This window comes from Acromyrmex echinatior, chromosome 4 (assembly GCF_024713525.1).
Source record: "Acromyrmex echinatior isolate Ae372 chromosome 4, ASM2471352v2, whole genome shotgun sequence".
NCBI classification, from domain to species: Eukaryota; Metazoa; Arthropoda; class Insecta; order Hymenoptera; family Formicidae; genus Acromyrmex; species Acromyrmex echinatior.
The window spans coordinates 7895560-7913621 of record NC_141855.1 but is presented as its reverse complement, the minus strand read 5'-3'; the positions used below and the strand labels follow the sequence as shown (position 1 = coordinate 7913621).

Here is an 18062-nt window from a genome sequence, read left to right as displayed (position 1 = left end):
TCAAAGATCATTTCATCTTTATTTAACATTGGTGAACAACTAGGATGTAAATACGTAATAATAATTCACTGTGTTACACTGTGTCATCTGTGTCTCTTGTTGGAAAGCTCTTGTCATCGTTAAAGGCTTATTCAGATCGATGGATTTGCATATATTTGAAAAAAGTCTGTTATAATTCTATTAAGTAATTTATAAAGATGTATCTAATTAAAATCCATTGTTAAAAAGTTTGTTTATTACGTATATAAAGAATTTATTTTTTAAAAATAATTTTTGAGATTTTATTTTTATATAAAGTATAATTAAAGTATAAATTTTTTAAATGACTTATCTGATTATATATTTTATATGTAAAAGCGTAATAAGTCTTTCGAATTTAATATTTAAAATTCTCGTTGTTTTATAATTTGTTACAATTTAATTTATACATATATTTATTAAAAATAGATTTTGACGTTTATCATCAATTGATAATCCGGTTGCTTGATATGTCAGCATTCTTCAATTTCTGCTGAACCTTCAGACATATCGGTTTTTAGTCTTCGGTATTTCCGATGTTATTTTGGATGGAGAGGTTAGAAAATGTGCTCCTTTCTACTATAAAAATTCTACTATAAAAAAAGGAACGAAGAGAAAAAAAGAAACAGCCTTTGAAATTGACTTGTATATTCACGTATGAATTTTACAATTTATTATATCTATCATTACACTACTGTGAATCTTTTTCTTGTTAATTAACTTGCATGTGGTAAGATTAATGGTAACATCTTAATGAGCTTATAGTGTTGAAATAAATTTTGTTAACATTGTTTAATAATGTTAATTAATTGTTTAATAATCAATAAGATTATTGAACAACGTATTAATATTATTATGTATTAAATTGCATAGTAAAATTATATTTAAATTAGAATATATTTATTATTACATAAATACACCATCTCTCTCTTGTAGATGTATTTATTGAATACTAATGTGTGTATTATGAGGAATGTTAAATAAAATGAAATGATATAATGAGATTTAATTATTATTAATAAATACCATTATTAATAAATATAACATTTATAATTTATATATATCTTACATAGACTTCTAAAATATTTATAAAATATTTTTTTTTATTATTTTCATTATTTTGTTTTTGTATAGTAATAGTATCTCTATTTTTTAAATATATATTATGACACAAATTTTAATAAAATAGACTAAACAAATTCTATTTCTTACAAATTATGAAATAATTTTAATAATGAATAAATTTAATTTTTAGGTGTACAATAAATGACGCTGTTTTACAAGCTACGTCAACCATTACGATCTCATTTTTATAAGTTTAACATAAATACGTATGTTTTATCAAAGCAAAGCTATAGTAATAGAAAAATTGTTCATTTAAAAACTCTAATCACGGAAAATAATATATATGAGGAAATGAAAAGCGATTTATCTACTATAGAATGGAAAAGCATACGAGAAAAAATTCTTCAAAAAAATACAGAAATCACATCATCCATTGTAGACTCCGTAATCATAGATATGTGTGTCGACTATTTTCATGTGAATAACGCTATTGCATATTTTAAATTCTTGAAGGAAAATAATTATTCTTTGAATGCAGGAGTGATTGGAAAATATCTTAAACTCTATGTTTTGAAACAAAATTCCTTGACCGATGCAGATAAAATAGAAATTGTAGAAACATACAACTATTTGAGGCAAAAGTATCAGCATTTGGATTCTGTTACAGCTGAAGAATGTATAACGAGTTTATGTTTGACAGATGAATGGGAGAAAACACAAGATATAATAGAAATGGTGAAGATTACCTCTTCTCCAGGCACTACTATATATTCTGCATTAGCTAGTGCAGCATTTAGAAATGGAAAACCCGACATTGCATGGAAAGCACTGACAAATATAGTGTTACGCAAACTGATTCCAAAAGAATATGTATACTTATCACATCTTCAATATTGCCAGCTGGAAGATGCAAAATTTTTCAACAATAGAATAGAAGAAATGTTTCATTTCTGGATTAAACACAGTATAATACCATATGATAAAATTATAAGAACATATTCTAATACAGCTATCAAATATGGTTGGTCTACAGATCGCATAACAATCTCCAAAAAAACGTTCGTTTTTTTAATATTTCAGCATGATTTAGTTTAATATACTTAGTAATTTTAAATAATAGTTTAAAAAAAGTTAATAATTAATGATAGAATTCTGTAAGTTATTAGTAATAATATTAAGTAAGTTATTAGTTACTACTATATAAGTACAGTTATATTTTTTAAAATAATGTTTAAGAATATACTAAATAAAATTAAGATTTTAAAGCAAATAGATTAGTATTTCTATAAAATAAAATTAATATTTTGAGTTAATAGATAAAATTTTAATATTTATTCTGTTTGTAGGGGGAATTGCAAACATTGCGGTTATTTTTTATCTAAAATGACATTTAGTGAAGACGAATTTCAAGAATTGGCAAAATTTGTGATGGACAGAGTGATTATAGGATCGGACATTTATAATAAAACTAATCCAAAAGAATTGTTGAACTTTAAGACATTTATTGAAAACAATAAACCTTTTGATGTAGTCATTGACGGACTTAATCTAACTTATATGAAATATAAGTCCGCACCAAAATTGCTATTGGTAATATATATTGTTTTTATCAAAATAATTGTATTGGTCATTTATCAATATCGATACATTATATAAGTTCATATATATGTAGAAATTTCAATTATAAAAAATGATTTTTTTCTATTATTTTCGTATTATATTAAATATATTAATTATTAAATATTAATATATAGTTTATATTACAGCTAATCAATGTAGTAGAGCATTTCAAAAGTCGTGGTAAAAAAGTACTTGTATTGACGCGGAAACATCAAAGGAAGCTATCTGAATTTAAACGCGTAGAGCGAAATGCGTTCGTCTTCCTCATAGATAATTTGTAAGTATTGAATTTACGCAGATGCTATGGGATTTTTATTTTTTTACATTGATATAATTAATATCATGGCGTATGATTACTTTATGATGATAGTATAAAATAAAAGTATGTATATGTACATAACAATTATGAAACAGTTATAATAATATTTTAAATAATACATTAAATAAAATTTTTGTATACAAATACATCAAATTTTAGATCCGCCGATGATCCGTACATACTCTATGCAACTATGGCGTGTGGAATGAATACAATGTTTGTTTCGTCAGATTTAATGCGACAACATAAATATTCCTTGCAAGATGCAGACTTACAACAAAAATTTAAGAAGTGGCAGTTTTCGCATCAGTATTTCATTAAATTCAGTGCAACTGGTATTCGCATCCAAGACCCTTTTATCTATTTACCGATTGTACAAAAGAATGATAACTGTTGGCACATACCGTGTGTCACTGAAGATCTTAGGGAAACTTTAAAAGAGTTTTATGAATTTTCAGATAAGTGGTACTGTTTGAAGTATAATGAAAAAAAAATGTATTAAAATATAAATTTCTGGTTGGCGTATTGTATATATTTATATGATGAACGTCAGATGTGATTTCAAGATTCAAAATTTTCTTAAATGTCTTTAATAACAAGCAGTACTATGTTTTTTATATAAATTTATAATAAATGTTATAAATTATATTGCTTGTGTTCTATTACATTAGTCCTAAAGACTAATGTATTTAAATTAACTATGTTCGTAATTGCTCATAATAGTCGAGGTATATTTAAATTTAAAACAAAATGAAGTTAAACATCAGAGGTAAACAGTAAAAATAATATTTTTATTGATTTGTAGAATATGTATATATATATATTTTTGTTTGTAATATATATATTTTTTTTTTCATATATTTATAATATACATATACATATAGTTATAGTTTTAATATATCTGGAAAAAATTAATTTGACAAATATCTATATTTATAAACGTTATTTATTACATTTTTGGCTCTGCTAGCGCTTAGAAAATTATTAATAATGAATTGCACTGTTACGTAATTATTATTTACCTCATTGAGATAGAAAAAAGGATAACCGTTAATAAACACTTTTTAGCGAAAGAAAATATGCTGAAACAGATGCACAATCTTCTTAAAAGCTTTGAACAAAATATCAAAATTGAATTTAAAGAATGCATTATCTTTTTCATCATTCGTTTTCATATAAAAAATCGTCGTTATATAAAAAATCCGGTAAATTCTTGTATAAATTCAAAATTGATTTTTTCTTATTCCCTATTGCTACATGCTCGTATTACTCATTCAAAATTGATTATTTCAATTAAAGAACAAAATAATTGAAAATAGCACTTAAAAAGGTGCGTGAGCATCCAAAAAGTACAATATATATTAGGTGTTGGAATTAATTCGTAGCGTTTTTAATGAAAGAATGTTATTTATTTCACATGAGCATTAAAAAATACATTAATGAAAGTACTTCCCATCACTTGTAAAACGCTACGAATTAATTCCAACACCTAATATATATATATGTACATACATACATGTGATTATAGTTTATTTTTTGTAATTAAATTTTTTGTATTTTTCCAATCTCATCTCTTTTTCCCCTCTAACATCCATCGTTTCAAATTGAATGCAAAAGTAGTATAATATACAAATACAAAGAACAAGTAGACACAAAGAACAAATTTGCAAATATAAAAAACGGGCTTTAAAAGGCATGAAAGTTACGAGGTCGAGTAATCGCGTCATGAAAATAAGCCCGTTTGTTCGTGAGAGTGCAGTAGTGCAATCTGCGCAGCGGAGGTCGCTGCAATCGCGATTTTATGCTCCAACAGAATTATCGCGCGATAATTCCGTATTGTAATTTATCGCGTTTCCCAAAGCATCGTTCCGTCCGAATTCTCGGGTGTCGCGTTTCCGCGCGCTTTTCGGCAGCCGATCGATTCGGTATTCTTGCTCCAAACTCGTCCTTGCCGGATATGTAATGCTGCGTATCGTGGTCTGCGCCCGAGCCTCGCCATCTTTGTCTGTCACCGTCACCGTCGTCGTCGCCGCCGCGAGAACGGTCTCGCAGAACGTGGTCCGGATGCTCGCGGACTGTCATAGTATTTTCGTCGCGTAGGAACTAATCGTGAGTTTTTCCGTTCCAAATCGCAGACGTTTCAAGATCGATTCTGCGTGAGGATACCGCGGTTTCTCCTTCTCGTGCTTCTCCGGCGTGTCGGTTTGATCCGCGAGAGAAACGGAGAGGCTGGACTCTCTTTCAGCAAGGAACTTTCGCAGGACCTTTCAAGGACATTTCTGGGACGTCCCAAGGATTTCTTCGGGGCATCCTGGTGGCATCCCTTCGCCGGTGGGATGCTACATTGAAGCGAGCGGTGGCAACCTTACTTGGACCATTCGCAAAAGTAAGTACGAATTATGTTGAAATCTAAATTGTATCGCACAAGAATTTAATCAGCTGGTATAAGACGCTGCTAGATAACAGACGACGCGATTCAATTTATGTCGACGAATGGTTTGAAATGAACAATTGAAAAGATATATAAGAACTGTTTCTGTCTAATTATTAAATAAATAAACAGATATTGTAGTGTATAATTTTTAGGAATAAGAATACGTTTCTGTATGTTTTGATATGAGAGAAGCAATTATGCACCAATTGTCATAAAAGAAGATTTTCATATGAAAATAATTTTAAATGGGAACTTATATTATTTTTACATGATTTGTATACTATAATCTGGGGATTTAACTTTTAGGAAAGTGTCCCTTCCGATGAATATTTTGCAGTTTCTCTGGTATTAATTAGTTCTGATTGTTATTATTGATAAAAGAAATACGTCTCTCTTGGCAATTCGCAGGTATAACAGGGAAACTAATCGGCTTTAATTTATTTCCGCCGACAATAGTCGCGGAAGCAGAACAAAAGGTTAGCGACCATGACGTTGACCATCACTGTTTTCGACTATCTTTTCGTATACTTTAAGCGATGTAAAAGTTACAGAATGTATAATAAAATTTATTAAATTGAGAAATTAAAAATTAATTGATCCTTCTTTGAAAGATTAATAAAATATGTGTATATATATATATATAACAATAAATACGTAAATAATGAAAATAAGCGTATGTGCGCTAATTCTTGTAAATGGAAAAGCAAATATAAAATAAAAAATCTCTGTAAAATATAAAAAATGTTTATCTTATTTTAGATTTATTTCATTTTTTTAGCAGTTTGATAAAAATATTCCAAACGTCTTAAAAAATTCAAATATAAGAATTAAAATATTCAATTGTACATATATATTTGAAGTTTTTTTTATTTTAATGAAAGTTTTTTTATAGTAGTTTAATGTAAAAGTACTAATAGCGACAGTAATTTTATTTCTATTTTTATATACATATTACTATATACATCTACATCTTCTATTTCTTATCTCAGTTACAACATTTAATAATCAATTGTAAAGAAATCAGTAAAATTAATTGATATTAGATTCTCAAATTATTAGTAAGACGATATATTAAAACTTTTTAAAGTTATTTATAGTAATAATATGAATTTATTTCTCTTTAGATAATTTTGAAAATAAATATGAATATTTTTATCGGAAAACATTTAATTTGTTTGATAAAACAAACTTTTCTTAATTGATATTTGCAATTAATAATGAGCATGTTAATAAATTTTTTTATTAAACGATTAAATGTCAAACAATTTTATTACGTGATCCATCCAATTAATTTTTTTAAAAAGTGGAATTTTATTAACAGATAATTCAGTGATTATGGATATATAATTTTATTAAATACAAATGTTTTTATTTATTTATTAGAACTTGAATAATACTTTAGAAAAGTCTTTTTGTCGATTATCGTGAAATTATTTCGCTATACAATTCTAAAATCCTTTCTCGTCGGTTCCGAGTGAAACTTAATAAGACTTTTCCTTTCTCTTCATTATAGTTCTTTTACTGTTATTTTTATTATGCATTTTAATTTTTAATTATTATATATTTCATATACTACTTTCATATATTACTTGATATCTAAGATTATGCTGTATTTATGAAGTAATTTCGTTCGATGTAATAACAGTTTAATATGTTATTTTAAATTATGAATTATATAATTATCAAGAAACTACATATATATTTGAGATATTATACATTGAAGAATTTTACATGAAATTCTTTATTTTACTTATATAAAATATAATATACAGAGTGTCACGTAAGTTTTGGCCAATCCTGTATTTATCATATATTAAAAAAAAAAAAAATATATATATATATATATATATAATTTAAATGGAGAATATTATAATATAAAAATTAATATTGAATATTAATGTTCTTCGTAATAAAATATATAACTAATATAAAAGAATGTACATATAAATTGATTAGATAGATATAATAGATAATTTTATTATTATAATAATAATTTTATTATTATATTAAATAATGATTGATATATATTTACATATCTAGAATAATAATATGTTTGGTTATCATCATTAGAACAATTACGATATAATATAGGTGAATTATATTTGTTTATATTTGTTTATATTTCAAATTATCCATTTAAAGCTCAAGTGCAGTCTTACATTATTAAATTTATATTTATGGTTATATAATAATTATTATTATTGGTTTGATATTATTTAATGTTAATTATCATTTTATAAAACTCTATTATTAAAAAATTTGTTCAGAAAATATTATCTTTGTCAAAAGTCTCGAAATTAGATATCTATTTTTAAGAAGAAAAAATTGGGAGTTAGCGTCTCTTATCATCAAATGTTTTTGTATCTCAATTGATAAATGATTTTCTTCACTGTATGTATTATTTATTGCGAAAAATATCATTAGTTTTAATTCACTTGATGATCGAAAATATCCAATCTGTTTGTTCTATATTTTGTTACAGTATTTTATTAATTTTGTATTTTATTAATTTTGTATTTTATTCCTATGTTTAATTATTCATTATACTATTATTACGCATGTCTATTGAAACGTTATAAAATATAATGATAATTCTGATTCATTAGTATATTGAAATTATATGAGAAATTATGCAAAAAATATGTGGATACAGCATTAATAAAACAGTAAGTTTTTATTTTTAGACAGTTCGCATTGATGCGATCGATCCCCTGATTAATTATTTAATTAAAGGTGTTACGATTATCAAAAAAAATTCTAAGGGTTTAAAATTATACATTATTATTACGCAAATGTTTTCTCACATTTGATGATTTTTTTTATAGATTATAAAAATCTGATATGAAATTTCCGTGAGAAAAAAAATATTTTGCATATCTCTATGCATACAGACACTACGTTATTCTACGTTATTCGATAATAGTGCATTATTGGCAGTAGTCTGTCGTCATCTCGTGAGTCATCGAATGCCAGTCACAGCTGTATTCTCTAGTAGTCTGGGATTGCAGAAACAGACTGCGTGGAACTTTCTTACCGCTCCGCAGATCTTGAGGTTTGCTCTCATTTACTTTACATTTGCGCGAAAAATTTTCAAATAAATTTTACATATCAAGTATAAAAAATTTTCATTAATTACAGGTCATTTATATCTAAATTTTTGTTATCAATTGTTGACATTTATTGTATTAACATTTAATATTATTAATAAATATGTAAGACAAATTCTTTGATGAAGATAGATCAACTATGATCTGCTTTAGTGGATATAATTAGATAATATAACAATTAATAAAATATTCAAGAATGAATATGTGTTACTATTATATGACCAAAAATATTTTATTTGATTTTCGTTCACTTTTATTAATGTAGATTAAACTCGGATTAATTTACCTTTTATCTTTTTCTAATGTCCGTTTCTACCAATATATACATTAACTTTAATCCGATTTAATTCAGGCTTTACTCTTTACCTTTTTCTAATTCTTAGAACTGGAAAACGATAAAAAAGTAAGTTAAACCAAGATTAAAATTAATCTACATTGATATAGAAACGGATATAATTCTTAGAATTAGAAGAAGATAAAAAGTACAAGTTAAATTGAGATTAAGGTATCTGTGATAGAAATGAACATTTAAGATTGCACATAAATCTTACTTGTATTCCGACTGCGGTCTTATGAGGATACGATTTGTGCACCCTCTTTACGCAACCCAGCGTGTATACTCTGTACGGAAGAGCATTGTAGCGCAGGCGTTGTGCATCTTCCATCTCCACTGACGCTTTGCACCCTTTCTGAAGTAGGGATGGGGTTGTTACGGGGGTGGAGGTCTTCAGTGAGAGACTAAACGTGATACCGCACGGTACGATCACCGTAGCGATCGAAAGTACAGTGTACATACATCCTCCTTCCCTTCCCCGTAGACGCAACACGCATATTTATGTATATACGCGACGCATATTTGTATACGATCTATATTTTTGTACCAATAATATAATTAGATGACTTTTTTGTACCCTGAAATACGTCCAACTGGCAGAATCATTGTGTATATATACACATATATGGTGCATGAAAAGTGGTAGAACCGGCAGAGTCCACCGTTACCGATGGGTAGGACGGATATGTCAAAAACGCTCAATGCTTATAGAATGTGAGTAGACATAAAAAATTTATATCCTTTTCTTCTTTTTTTGAATAATTTTTTCATAATTTCTCTATGATTACTTGGAGTGATAAAGTAGCTCAGATTTATAATATTGTAATCGTGTCGTGAAATAACGAGTGTATTTTTGAAGAGAGAAAACTTTTACAAGCCCTAATATAGATTTTTTTTGTCTATGCTTGTATAAGCAATTTTCCAAAATTCCATACTGTCATAATTTATACATCTGTTTGTTTTAATAGCATTATCTACATTTTATCTTTCTTCGTTTTGTAGAGATACACGCATCTATTTCATATTAAGTGTAAACGTATAAAAAACATAGTAGAACAGACAAATTTATTAATAAATATGGGATTGGCAAAATGGCTGTAGTGATTATGGTTGTATGGAAGATAGCTTCTGCGGCGAATTCGATGGTGAGCTGTTGAACGTTTCCAAAATTACGTTTGACTCTTCAATGATAAGAATCATTCATATCCGATTGCCATGTAACGTACTTAGAAATTGCACCAATTGTCGTCGGTGCCAAGCATCGATCGACGGTTCGCATGGCGCCGCGACGTTATCGTGCTCATCTGCGATAGTTCAGAGCGCAATATACTGATATATGTAATTTCCGGAAATATTTTCGAAAATTCGTATCTTTCTGTTATGAAAAGATTCTTAATATTAATGCATACATGTACACATATACTGTTTATTTAATTTTTAAACCTTAAAATATTGATCAATATTATATAGATTTTTGTTGAAAATATATTTTGCTTTGGTGCTATATCTGATGCTAAAATTCCATATGATAATTCGGTTTCCAACAATTTTATATATATATATACACACACACACACACACACACACACACACACACACATATATATATATATATATATATATATATATATATATATATATATATATAATTGATGCTACAGTTCATCTGAACCTAGGTTTTTTGAAGGTTAGAAAAGTATAATGTTAACATTAATTGATCAATGTTGTTTTGTTACAATTAAAATTTTGTGCTAGATTTATTTTAGATAACATTCAAAAAGATATAAATGTTTCAATATGTATGTATATACGTTTTTAGCATTTCTAAATTGTCATATATAATTAATCAGTATTGCTAGAAAAATTAGCTCGTGTTAATTATAGCTCATCTAATCTGTCTCTTGTTATATAATAAAAATTTAGAATTTTAATATTAATATTGATTAATGTGTCATTACAATTCATTACTTTCAACTTTGATTTTTGAACGATAACATTTTCTTTATTTTTTAATTTTTATTATTTTTTTATTTATTTATTCTTAGATGTTTGCTTATATTTGATTTTTGTAATTTGATAATACTTTTGGAAAAAAAAAAATTATTTCAATTCATAATGAGCGTTACTACACTCCAGTATCGAATTTCTCAGTTTATTGCATGTTAACATAAACATGTAATGTCGCTATAGTTTTGATATTTTTCCTCGTATGAAATAAACTGTTTCGAAGTACGATGGCATGAAAAGATTAATTTCAAATTAATTTGAAAATGGTAAGATAATGGTAAGTTATTATTACAAACTAGTCTGAAAGTATATTAAATTGAACACAACGTTTTTTCTGCGATACTGCATTAAAACGAAAGAATAAATTCGATTAGCATTTTATGAATGCAATAGTTGCACATTAATTAGACTCAAATGATTTTTTCCCTTTTTTCCATTTAAAAAAAAAACGAAATTTTATATTATTTAGTTCTCAAATTCTATAAATTTGATTTTTATCTTTAGTTCATTTTATAGATGACCTATAATTTATGTCAGAGTTCAGGATAAAATTCTGTTCATTACTTTATTTGTCATCATAAACATTTGAAAAATTGTAATATGAAAAACAATTAAAGAGTCAAAATATTTATATGTATGTATAAATACAAATATAAAAGTACACGAATACATCAAAATATATACGCGACGTATAAAAATATAAATAGAATTAACAGTTTTATTCCGAAAGCTGATGTAAATTATAGATCATCTTAAGTGGACTTCATCTGTATGTACTTATTTTTATATATATTATATTTTAGTATATACTGAATTTGAAGCTTAAAATTAGATTGGATATGTAATTTAATCCATCTGTTATCCTTTTATGTTCATATTTATATTCTTATTTCTTCTTTGTTTCTATTCTTTCTGTATTCTTTGTAACTGTAGTCATTGATCTTATCACGCTGTTCTTCCTTTTTTTATTTACTAATCTTTTTCTTTTTATTCTATAACTCTTCTGATAATTTTCAATGACCCTGAGGTGCTGTTTTATATATATTCCTATAATATTTGTAGAATATTTGCTTTTTCAAAATAATGAATAATTCATTAATTTTCCTTTGAAAATTTTACCCATACTTGCGATAAAAGGTGTAACTTAAAAAAAAAATACGCATTTTTATATTTTTTAATTGCTCTTTAGCTATTTAATTATAATTGCTATAAATTAAAAATAATTGTATATTGACATAAACTTGTCGATGCGATTTTTTTATTTATAATACTAAAATAGGATTAACGTGTTATGAATATATTATATAAAGTGTGTAAATGTAAAAGATGGTTAAGTAGCAGAAAACTGTTTAGAGCGTATAACAGCTTCAAGAAAATGATTATGTACAGGTAAATAATTTTATTCACTTTTCCAACTTTCCACTCCTTACTAGCCTAACCTACAAAACTTGTTATAGAATATTTTTTAAATTGTTTCTAAGATTTTGAATTTCTCGATTGTTAATTTCTTCTTTATATATATGTTTTAATTTATGGTTTATGCATTAGTTGGCCGATTAATCCAGAGAAATTCAAGGCAGATTACTTAGGTTGGTCTCTCTCTCTCCATCTTTTATTGCTATTATTTTGAATGGTTAAGGTCGTACTGATCGTAACTGGTTGAATAGCGGAAGTATTGGGATCAGACAAATGATCTTGTTGTGAGGTTACCAGACCTGTTTTACTGACCTTAGATTGTTGGGGAAGGTCAAGGTGTTTATGAGTGCGTGAAAATTTAACTTCGTCTGAGCCGAAAACAGTAGTTATAACTAAGATATAACTGTCACGTATCACATTTGAATTGATGTATCTATTTGATTAGAATGCTTCTTAATTGTCATTCCATAATAAATATATTTAAGATAGTTTTCCAAATGGACGGATAGTTCAACAAATCGGCAATAAATGGCAAATTGATTAAAGCTATAAAGATATTGTACGATTGAAAAGACTATTTAATTAGTTTTTTATAGTCTTACATCGAAATACCAAATTTGAAAACATTGCCTAATAATACACATCATATATGATATGTGCAATATCGATTACAATAAAGTGTTTCACAATTGATCAAAGAAAAGGTGGTCTCTCTTGACCAGTATCGATTATGCAGCAGCGACGCGATCGTTTCTCTTCACCATCAAATTTCTAGTTGCGCTACGATTCTACAGGCTGATTCATAAAAAATACCGTAATAAGAGAATTCAATTGTTTTATATAATTTAAGAGAAATTGTAAACAGATAATTTTACATAAAGTCTTGAATTGAAGTAATATTATTAGAAAGAGAAGAGAGACTAAATATTTGATATTTCAATTATTACATTGAAAAATTTAGGCGAAATTTCTTGGTATTGTAGAACGATTCATAAAACCGAAAAACCGTGACTGTTGGAATTCGAATTTTGAGGAGATTTAAAATTATAAGTTTTGAATCAACAAGAGATTTTAACAACTGCAAAGCTGAAATATGTTTAAATTGATGCTTCAATTAAAATCTATATTACGGGCTGTCACTAACATAAGTGATTAATTCACATAAGTGTATATTTTTATTGACATAAAGACCTTGATTATTGAAATAATAATTTATGCCTTCATATCAATAAAAATATATATGAATTAATCACTTAGACTTTAATTGAATCAACAACATTTTTTTCTCAGTGTAGAAATGCACTCTATATTGATATTTTAAAATTTATTTTTTACATTTTTAATGTTTATTGAATTATATTTATTGAACGTTTATTGTGACATATCCACATAAAAAAATGCATTTTTGTTATATAAATATTTTGTACGTCACAGACGTTAAGCGTTCCTTCAGAATTACAAAATGATCTATCATTAGCTGATATCTTTGCAACATTTATAAGATTTTTATCATAGCCTTTCTACATTTTTGCAAATTTCTTTTTCTTTTATGTTTTTTTCAATAATGTTATATATATTTTCCATTTTAAATATAAAATAGGTATAAGAGAAGCGAAAAGAAAGACATGTGCCATTGTCTGTAATTTCACTAATAGAATTTGTCGTGTTGACTTTTACTGTTACTATATATATTTATATTATTTTTCTTAATATTTAATTATTCATTTATATGCAATATATTTATTTAAGTTTATCCAAATGTCGAAAGCTAAATAGTTAGAAACAAGAACTACTGAAATAAGAAAGAATATAATTAGAGAATAATCTATAATCGCAGTTAATTTTTATAATTGTTAAATAATATTTTATTCTGTATTATTCTAATTTATCCAATAACATTATATTCTGCTTTACATTCCGCAATTCTTTACATATATTTTTGTTTAAATTAAAAATTTTGATGATTTTGAAATATTAATTTTAATGAAAATCTCGTCTTTTTACTATTTGATGGAATAGATAAAAATTTTATTGCATAGTGTTGTATATAAATAAAATATATCATGAACGTTTAAAGTCTGTCTTGTAGAACTTTGAATTAAAAAAATTTTATTTAAAATATTGTTTTTAATTTTTTGGTTTTATTATATTTTATATTTTCTTATTATAATTTGTATTTTATTCTATGATATGATATTTTGACTTTATGATTATATGATTCTAACAAATTCTATTATATATTGCAATTTGCAAAAATAAAATCTTTGTTGTTGTGACATGTAAGAGAGAGAGAGAGAGTAATATATTGAGATATGTCTCCGAATGAATCGCTCTGTATATGTATCCGATTCTGTCAGAATCACGAGAGCGCCGCGGTACCGCGATGCGCCGGCGTCAAAATATTGAGCCGACAGTACCGCGCGTTAGACTAGCACGTAGACAGCTTCAACGCGGCCCTGAAGACATGGGGTAAGTCCTCTCTCTTCGTCCTCGTCTTTCATTTTGCTCGCGACTTACCCCGATCGAGTGTCGATCGCGTGCTCGAGTTATCATTATAACGATTCTCCTGCCTTCGGGATTTAGAGACCTCGCACTTTCGGCCTTCAACTTCCTTCTCTGCGACGGAAGCGCCTTGGCGCTCGTCGGCCATTTTGCAAAAATATAATAATATGAATATTTGATATTTTATTATAAGGTATACACCTAAATACGTAGGATGAAATATTTTATTGACATTCTTTTGTAAAAACTAATTGCTATTTATTCTTTAAAACACAAAAATTAAGTGTTTATATTTGTATCATATTGACTATTTATATTTTTCAACAGAACATTTATACATTTTCTATAGAAAAAAAAAGAAATCTTTTTGTTTTGCAAATATAAATTTCCCTTCTTTGTTTCTATTTTCAGTAAAAAAATTGAGAACATAGGCAGAATGACGGCGATGACGCAGGAGGAAATTGTGGCTGGAGCACGGACCGTCGCACAAGGTCTGGAGGCTCTCCGAGTCGAACATGGTGGTCTACTACAAGGCCTGCAGTCTCAGGACGCACCTGCTGCTCGGGACAAGGCTAGTCTGCTTTCTAAAATCATCGAGATGATCGACCTGGGCCTAGGCGAAGCGCAAGTGATGCAAGCGTTAGCGAGTCATCTGCAGATGGTGGAAGCAGAAAAGCAGAAACTAAGGACACAGGTGAAGAGGCTGTGCCAGGAGAACGCTTGGCTTAGAGACGAGCTAGCCGGCACACAACAGAAGTTGCAAGCGAGTGAGCAAGCTGTAAGTTACTTTCATTACAACATTATTAATCCTAATTCATTAACGTAACATGATTTTATTAAGTGAAAATTGACTGATGAAATTAAACACACATAAGTGAAAAATGCCATATTCGGTTCTTCATAATATTCCTAATAATATTTATTGTGAATTTAATTATGAATTTAATCTTAAAACACAGTTCTAAACTAAAGCTGGAGTTATAATATCACAAATTAATTGACAAGTAATTTAATGTTGATGCAAATAAGCATTTTAGAAAGCTGTTAATAATTTGATCTTAATATTAATTTAACACTGCATATTTAATGTTATGTACAGAGTGTCTCTTCATACAGTATCAAAACTGCAATTATAGCAGTTTCAGTACATGAAAATAAGTCGAAAATATTTAATAAATGTATCCGATTCCGAACAATTTCGAAGTTACGGGATATTAACATTATAATTTGATGTTAAGATTTTTCGCAATAAATTATTTAGTTTTCAAAATACTTATTAACATTAAATTAACAGCTTATTAACAGCTTTCTAAGATGCTTATTTGCATCAAGAATATTAAATTGCTTGTCAATTAATTTATAATATTACTATTTCAGCTTCGGTTTAGGATTGTATTTTAAGACCGACAAATAATCAACGCATAGTTTACGTGAACTGGAAATTGTATAAATTCACAAGAAATATTGTTAGGCACAAAACATTGTCTTGATCGGATATGGTATTTTTGTTCATATATGATAATGATTTTATGTAGATATATGTATAATAAAAATAATTTAAATGGAAATTTTAAGAATTTTTTTTCATAAATTTTAGCGTTTTAATTTTATTTTTAATATATTAGTAGTGTATTATCTATTAGTCTCAAATATATATAAATATGTTAAAAATTAATGTTTTCCACAAAAAAACTTCAATTTGTTTGAAACTTAATTCGGAATACAATTAAATATATTTTGATTAAATATATATGGTTTTTTTTCTTTAACTTGTAAAAAACAAATTTTGTAAATTATTTCATACTTTTTATCTAAGTCTTGAAATTTCACAGTATTTAAATAGAGAATAAAATATTTGTTTAATGAAATACTGTATAAAATTTATTCCACTTTTCGAACACTTTTTTCGAAAATTTATGTGATCGAAACCGTGCAGAGAGTATTTAAATTAAAATTGAGTATTTATAATTACTATGCTTGATGATGACATTCAACGCGTTGATGCTGCCGCGGTGTTCAATTGCAGGCCATCACTTATAAGTCAAACAAAAATGACCCACGATAACAAATCATTTCAAACAAAGCACATAACAATCCCCTTTTAAGGGAAACAAATTAATAAATAAATCAATAAATTGGAAACGTGTCGACTTGTTTGGATTCTTTCAAGCTCGTAGTTCAGACTATAGAAGATTGAGATTAGATTTAAATTTAACCAATCAGAAAAAAGAAAACGAATATCAAGTTTAATGAATTTTTTTGATTAGTTAAATTTCAATTCAATCTTAATCTTATTTGCCTAATGCGACTACTGATAAAATTAAAAGAGCAGTCGTGAATAAAAGAATTGCGCAGAAGGAGCGGACTACAGGATCTCGAAAATAATAACACGTTAGTCTTGATTAATTTTAAACAAAGGAATACGCTCGTTAACGAAAAGTATGCTCATTCCTTTTATCGTCGTTACTCGCGGAATGAAAGTATTTTTGCGCATTTTATTTGCAATCTTCTTTGCAGCCTGCTTCCTTGCAGCTCGCAAAGTGTGCACCTGCATAAGAGTTTTGCGATATGTTGAAACTCCGTTAGCCAAATCTGGAAATGTATCACATTGCAAAATTCTGTGGTCCTTATCTAAAATTAGTTTTAAATAATGGTCTTTTATTAAAATTGCCATATAGTTCAGACTTTTATCACTCTCTCTCTCTCTCTTAACCTTTTTAAAACCTTTTATCTCTCACACTCACACCTTTTATCATTCACTATTTACCTACTGTGCATTTATTACGCTCTCGAACACTGAATAAGAAATTATTTAGATGACAGTCTTTAGTCTGATTAATCATAGATATCTTGTGTCCATGATTTACAAGAATTGTAATACTTGACATTTTCGAGCAAGCTTTTTCGCACAGAAGCAAGGAAAATTTTTAGTGATAATCATAAAAATATTAATAATTGAAAAACCCTTTTTTATTAATAATTTTTTTATTATAACAATTTGTTATTTTAGTTAGTTGCAAATTTATTACATTTGCAATGTATTTCGCAGGTTGCTCAATTAGAAGAAGAAAAGAGACACTTAGACTTTATGGCCAGTATGCGACAATACGATCCGGATCCATCAACAGAAGATGAAAATGCTAAGGATCGACCTAAGGACGATCCTGTGGTGGATCTCTTTCCTGATGATGATACGGACGATCGCAACAGCAAATGTAAGTCTATCTATCTTTGAATTAT

At 27.3% G+C, this 18062-nt stretch overlaps 2 protein-coding genes across 8 annotated transcripts in view; both read left to right on the top strand.

Annotated features, from left to right (window-relative positions):
• The first annotated feature begins 23 nt into the window (after positions 1 to 23).
• mldr (mitochondrial ribonuclease P catalytic subunit) lies at positions 24 to 9611 on the top strand. Its single transcript, XM_011066780.2, has 6 exons — positions 24 to 164; positions 448 to 673; positions 1274 to 2141; positions 2430 to 2673; positions 2850 to 2980; positions 3182 to 9611. The coding sequence occupies exons 3-6, from the start codon at positions 1285 to 1287 to the stop codon at positions 3522 to 3524; spliced, it is 1575 nt and encodes a 524-aa protein (XP_011065082.1). The 5' UTR covers positions 24 to 164; positions 448 to 673; positions 1274 to 1284; the 3' UTR covers positions 3525 to 9611.
• Positions 5270 to 18062, top strand: part of Klc (kinesin light chain) — a 30574-nt gene continuing 17781 nt past the window's right edge. Inside the window, exons 1-3 of one of the 7 annotated variants that reach the window (XM_011066786.2) lie at positions 5270 to 5408; positions 15234 to 15600; positions 17872 to 18037. In XM_011066786.2, the coding sequence (XP_011065088.1) occupies positions 15259 to 15600; positions 17872 to 18037 (508 nt within the window). In that variant the 5' untranslated portion in view covers positions 5270 to 5408; positions 15234 to 15258. The other 6 variants (XM_011066783.2, XM_011066782.2, XM_011066781.2 and 3 more) reach the window with 6 other exon arrangements.

What these genes read in the sequence shown, in the direction of transcription:
- mldr (XM_011066780.2), top strand. Translation starts at nt 1,285, where the DNA reads ATGACGCTGTTTTACAAGCTACGTCAACCATTACGATCTCATTTTTAT. An exon ending in ATAACAATCTCCAAAAAAAC is followed by an intron (nt 2,142 to 2,429) that starts GTTCGTTTTTTT and finishes TTCTGTTTGTAG; the next exon opens with GGGGAATTGCAAACATTGCG. An exon ending in GTCTTCCTCATAGATAATTT is followed by an intron (nt 2,981 to 3,181) that starts GTAAGTATTGAA and finishes ATCAAATTTTAG; the next exon opens with ATCCGCCGATGATCCGTACA.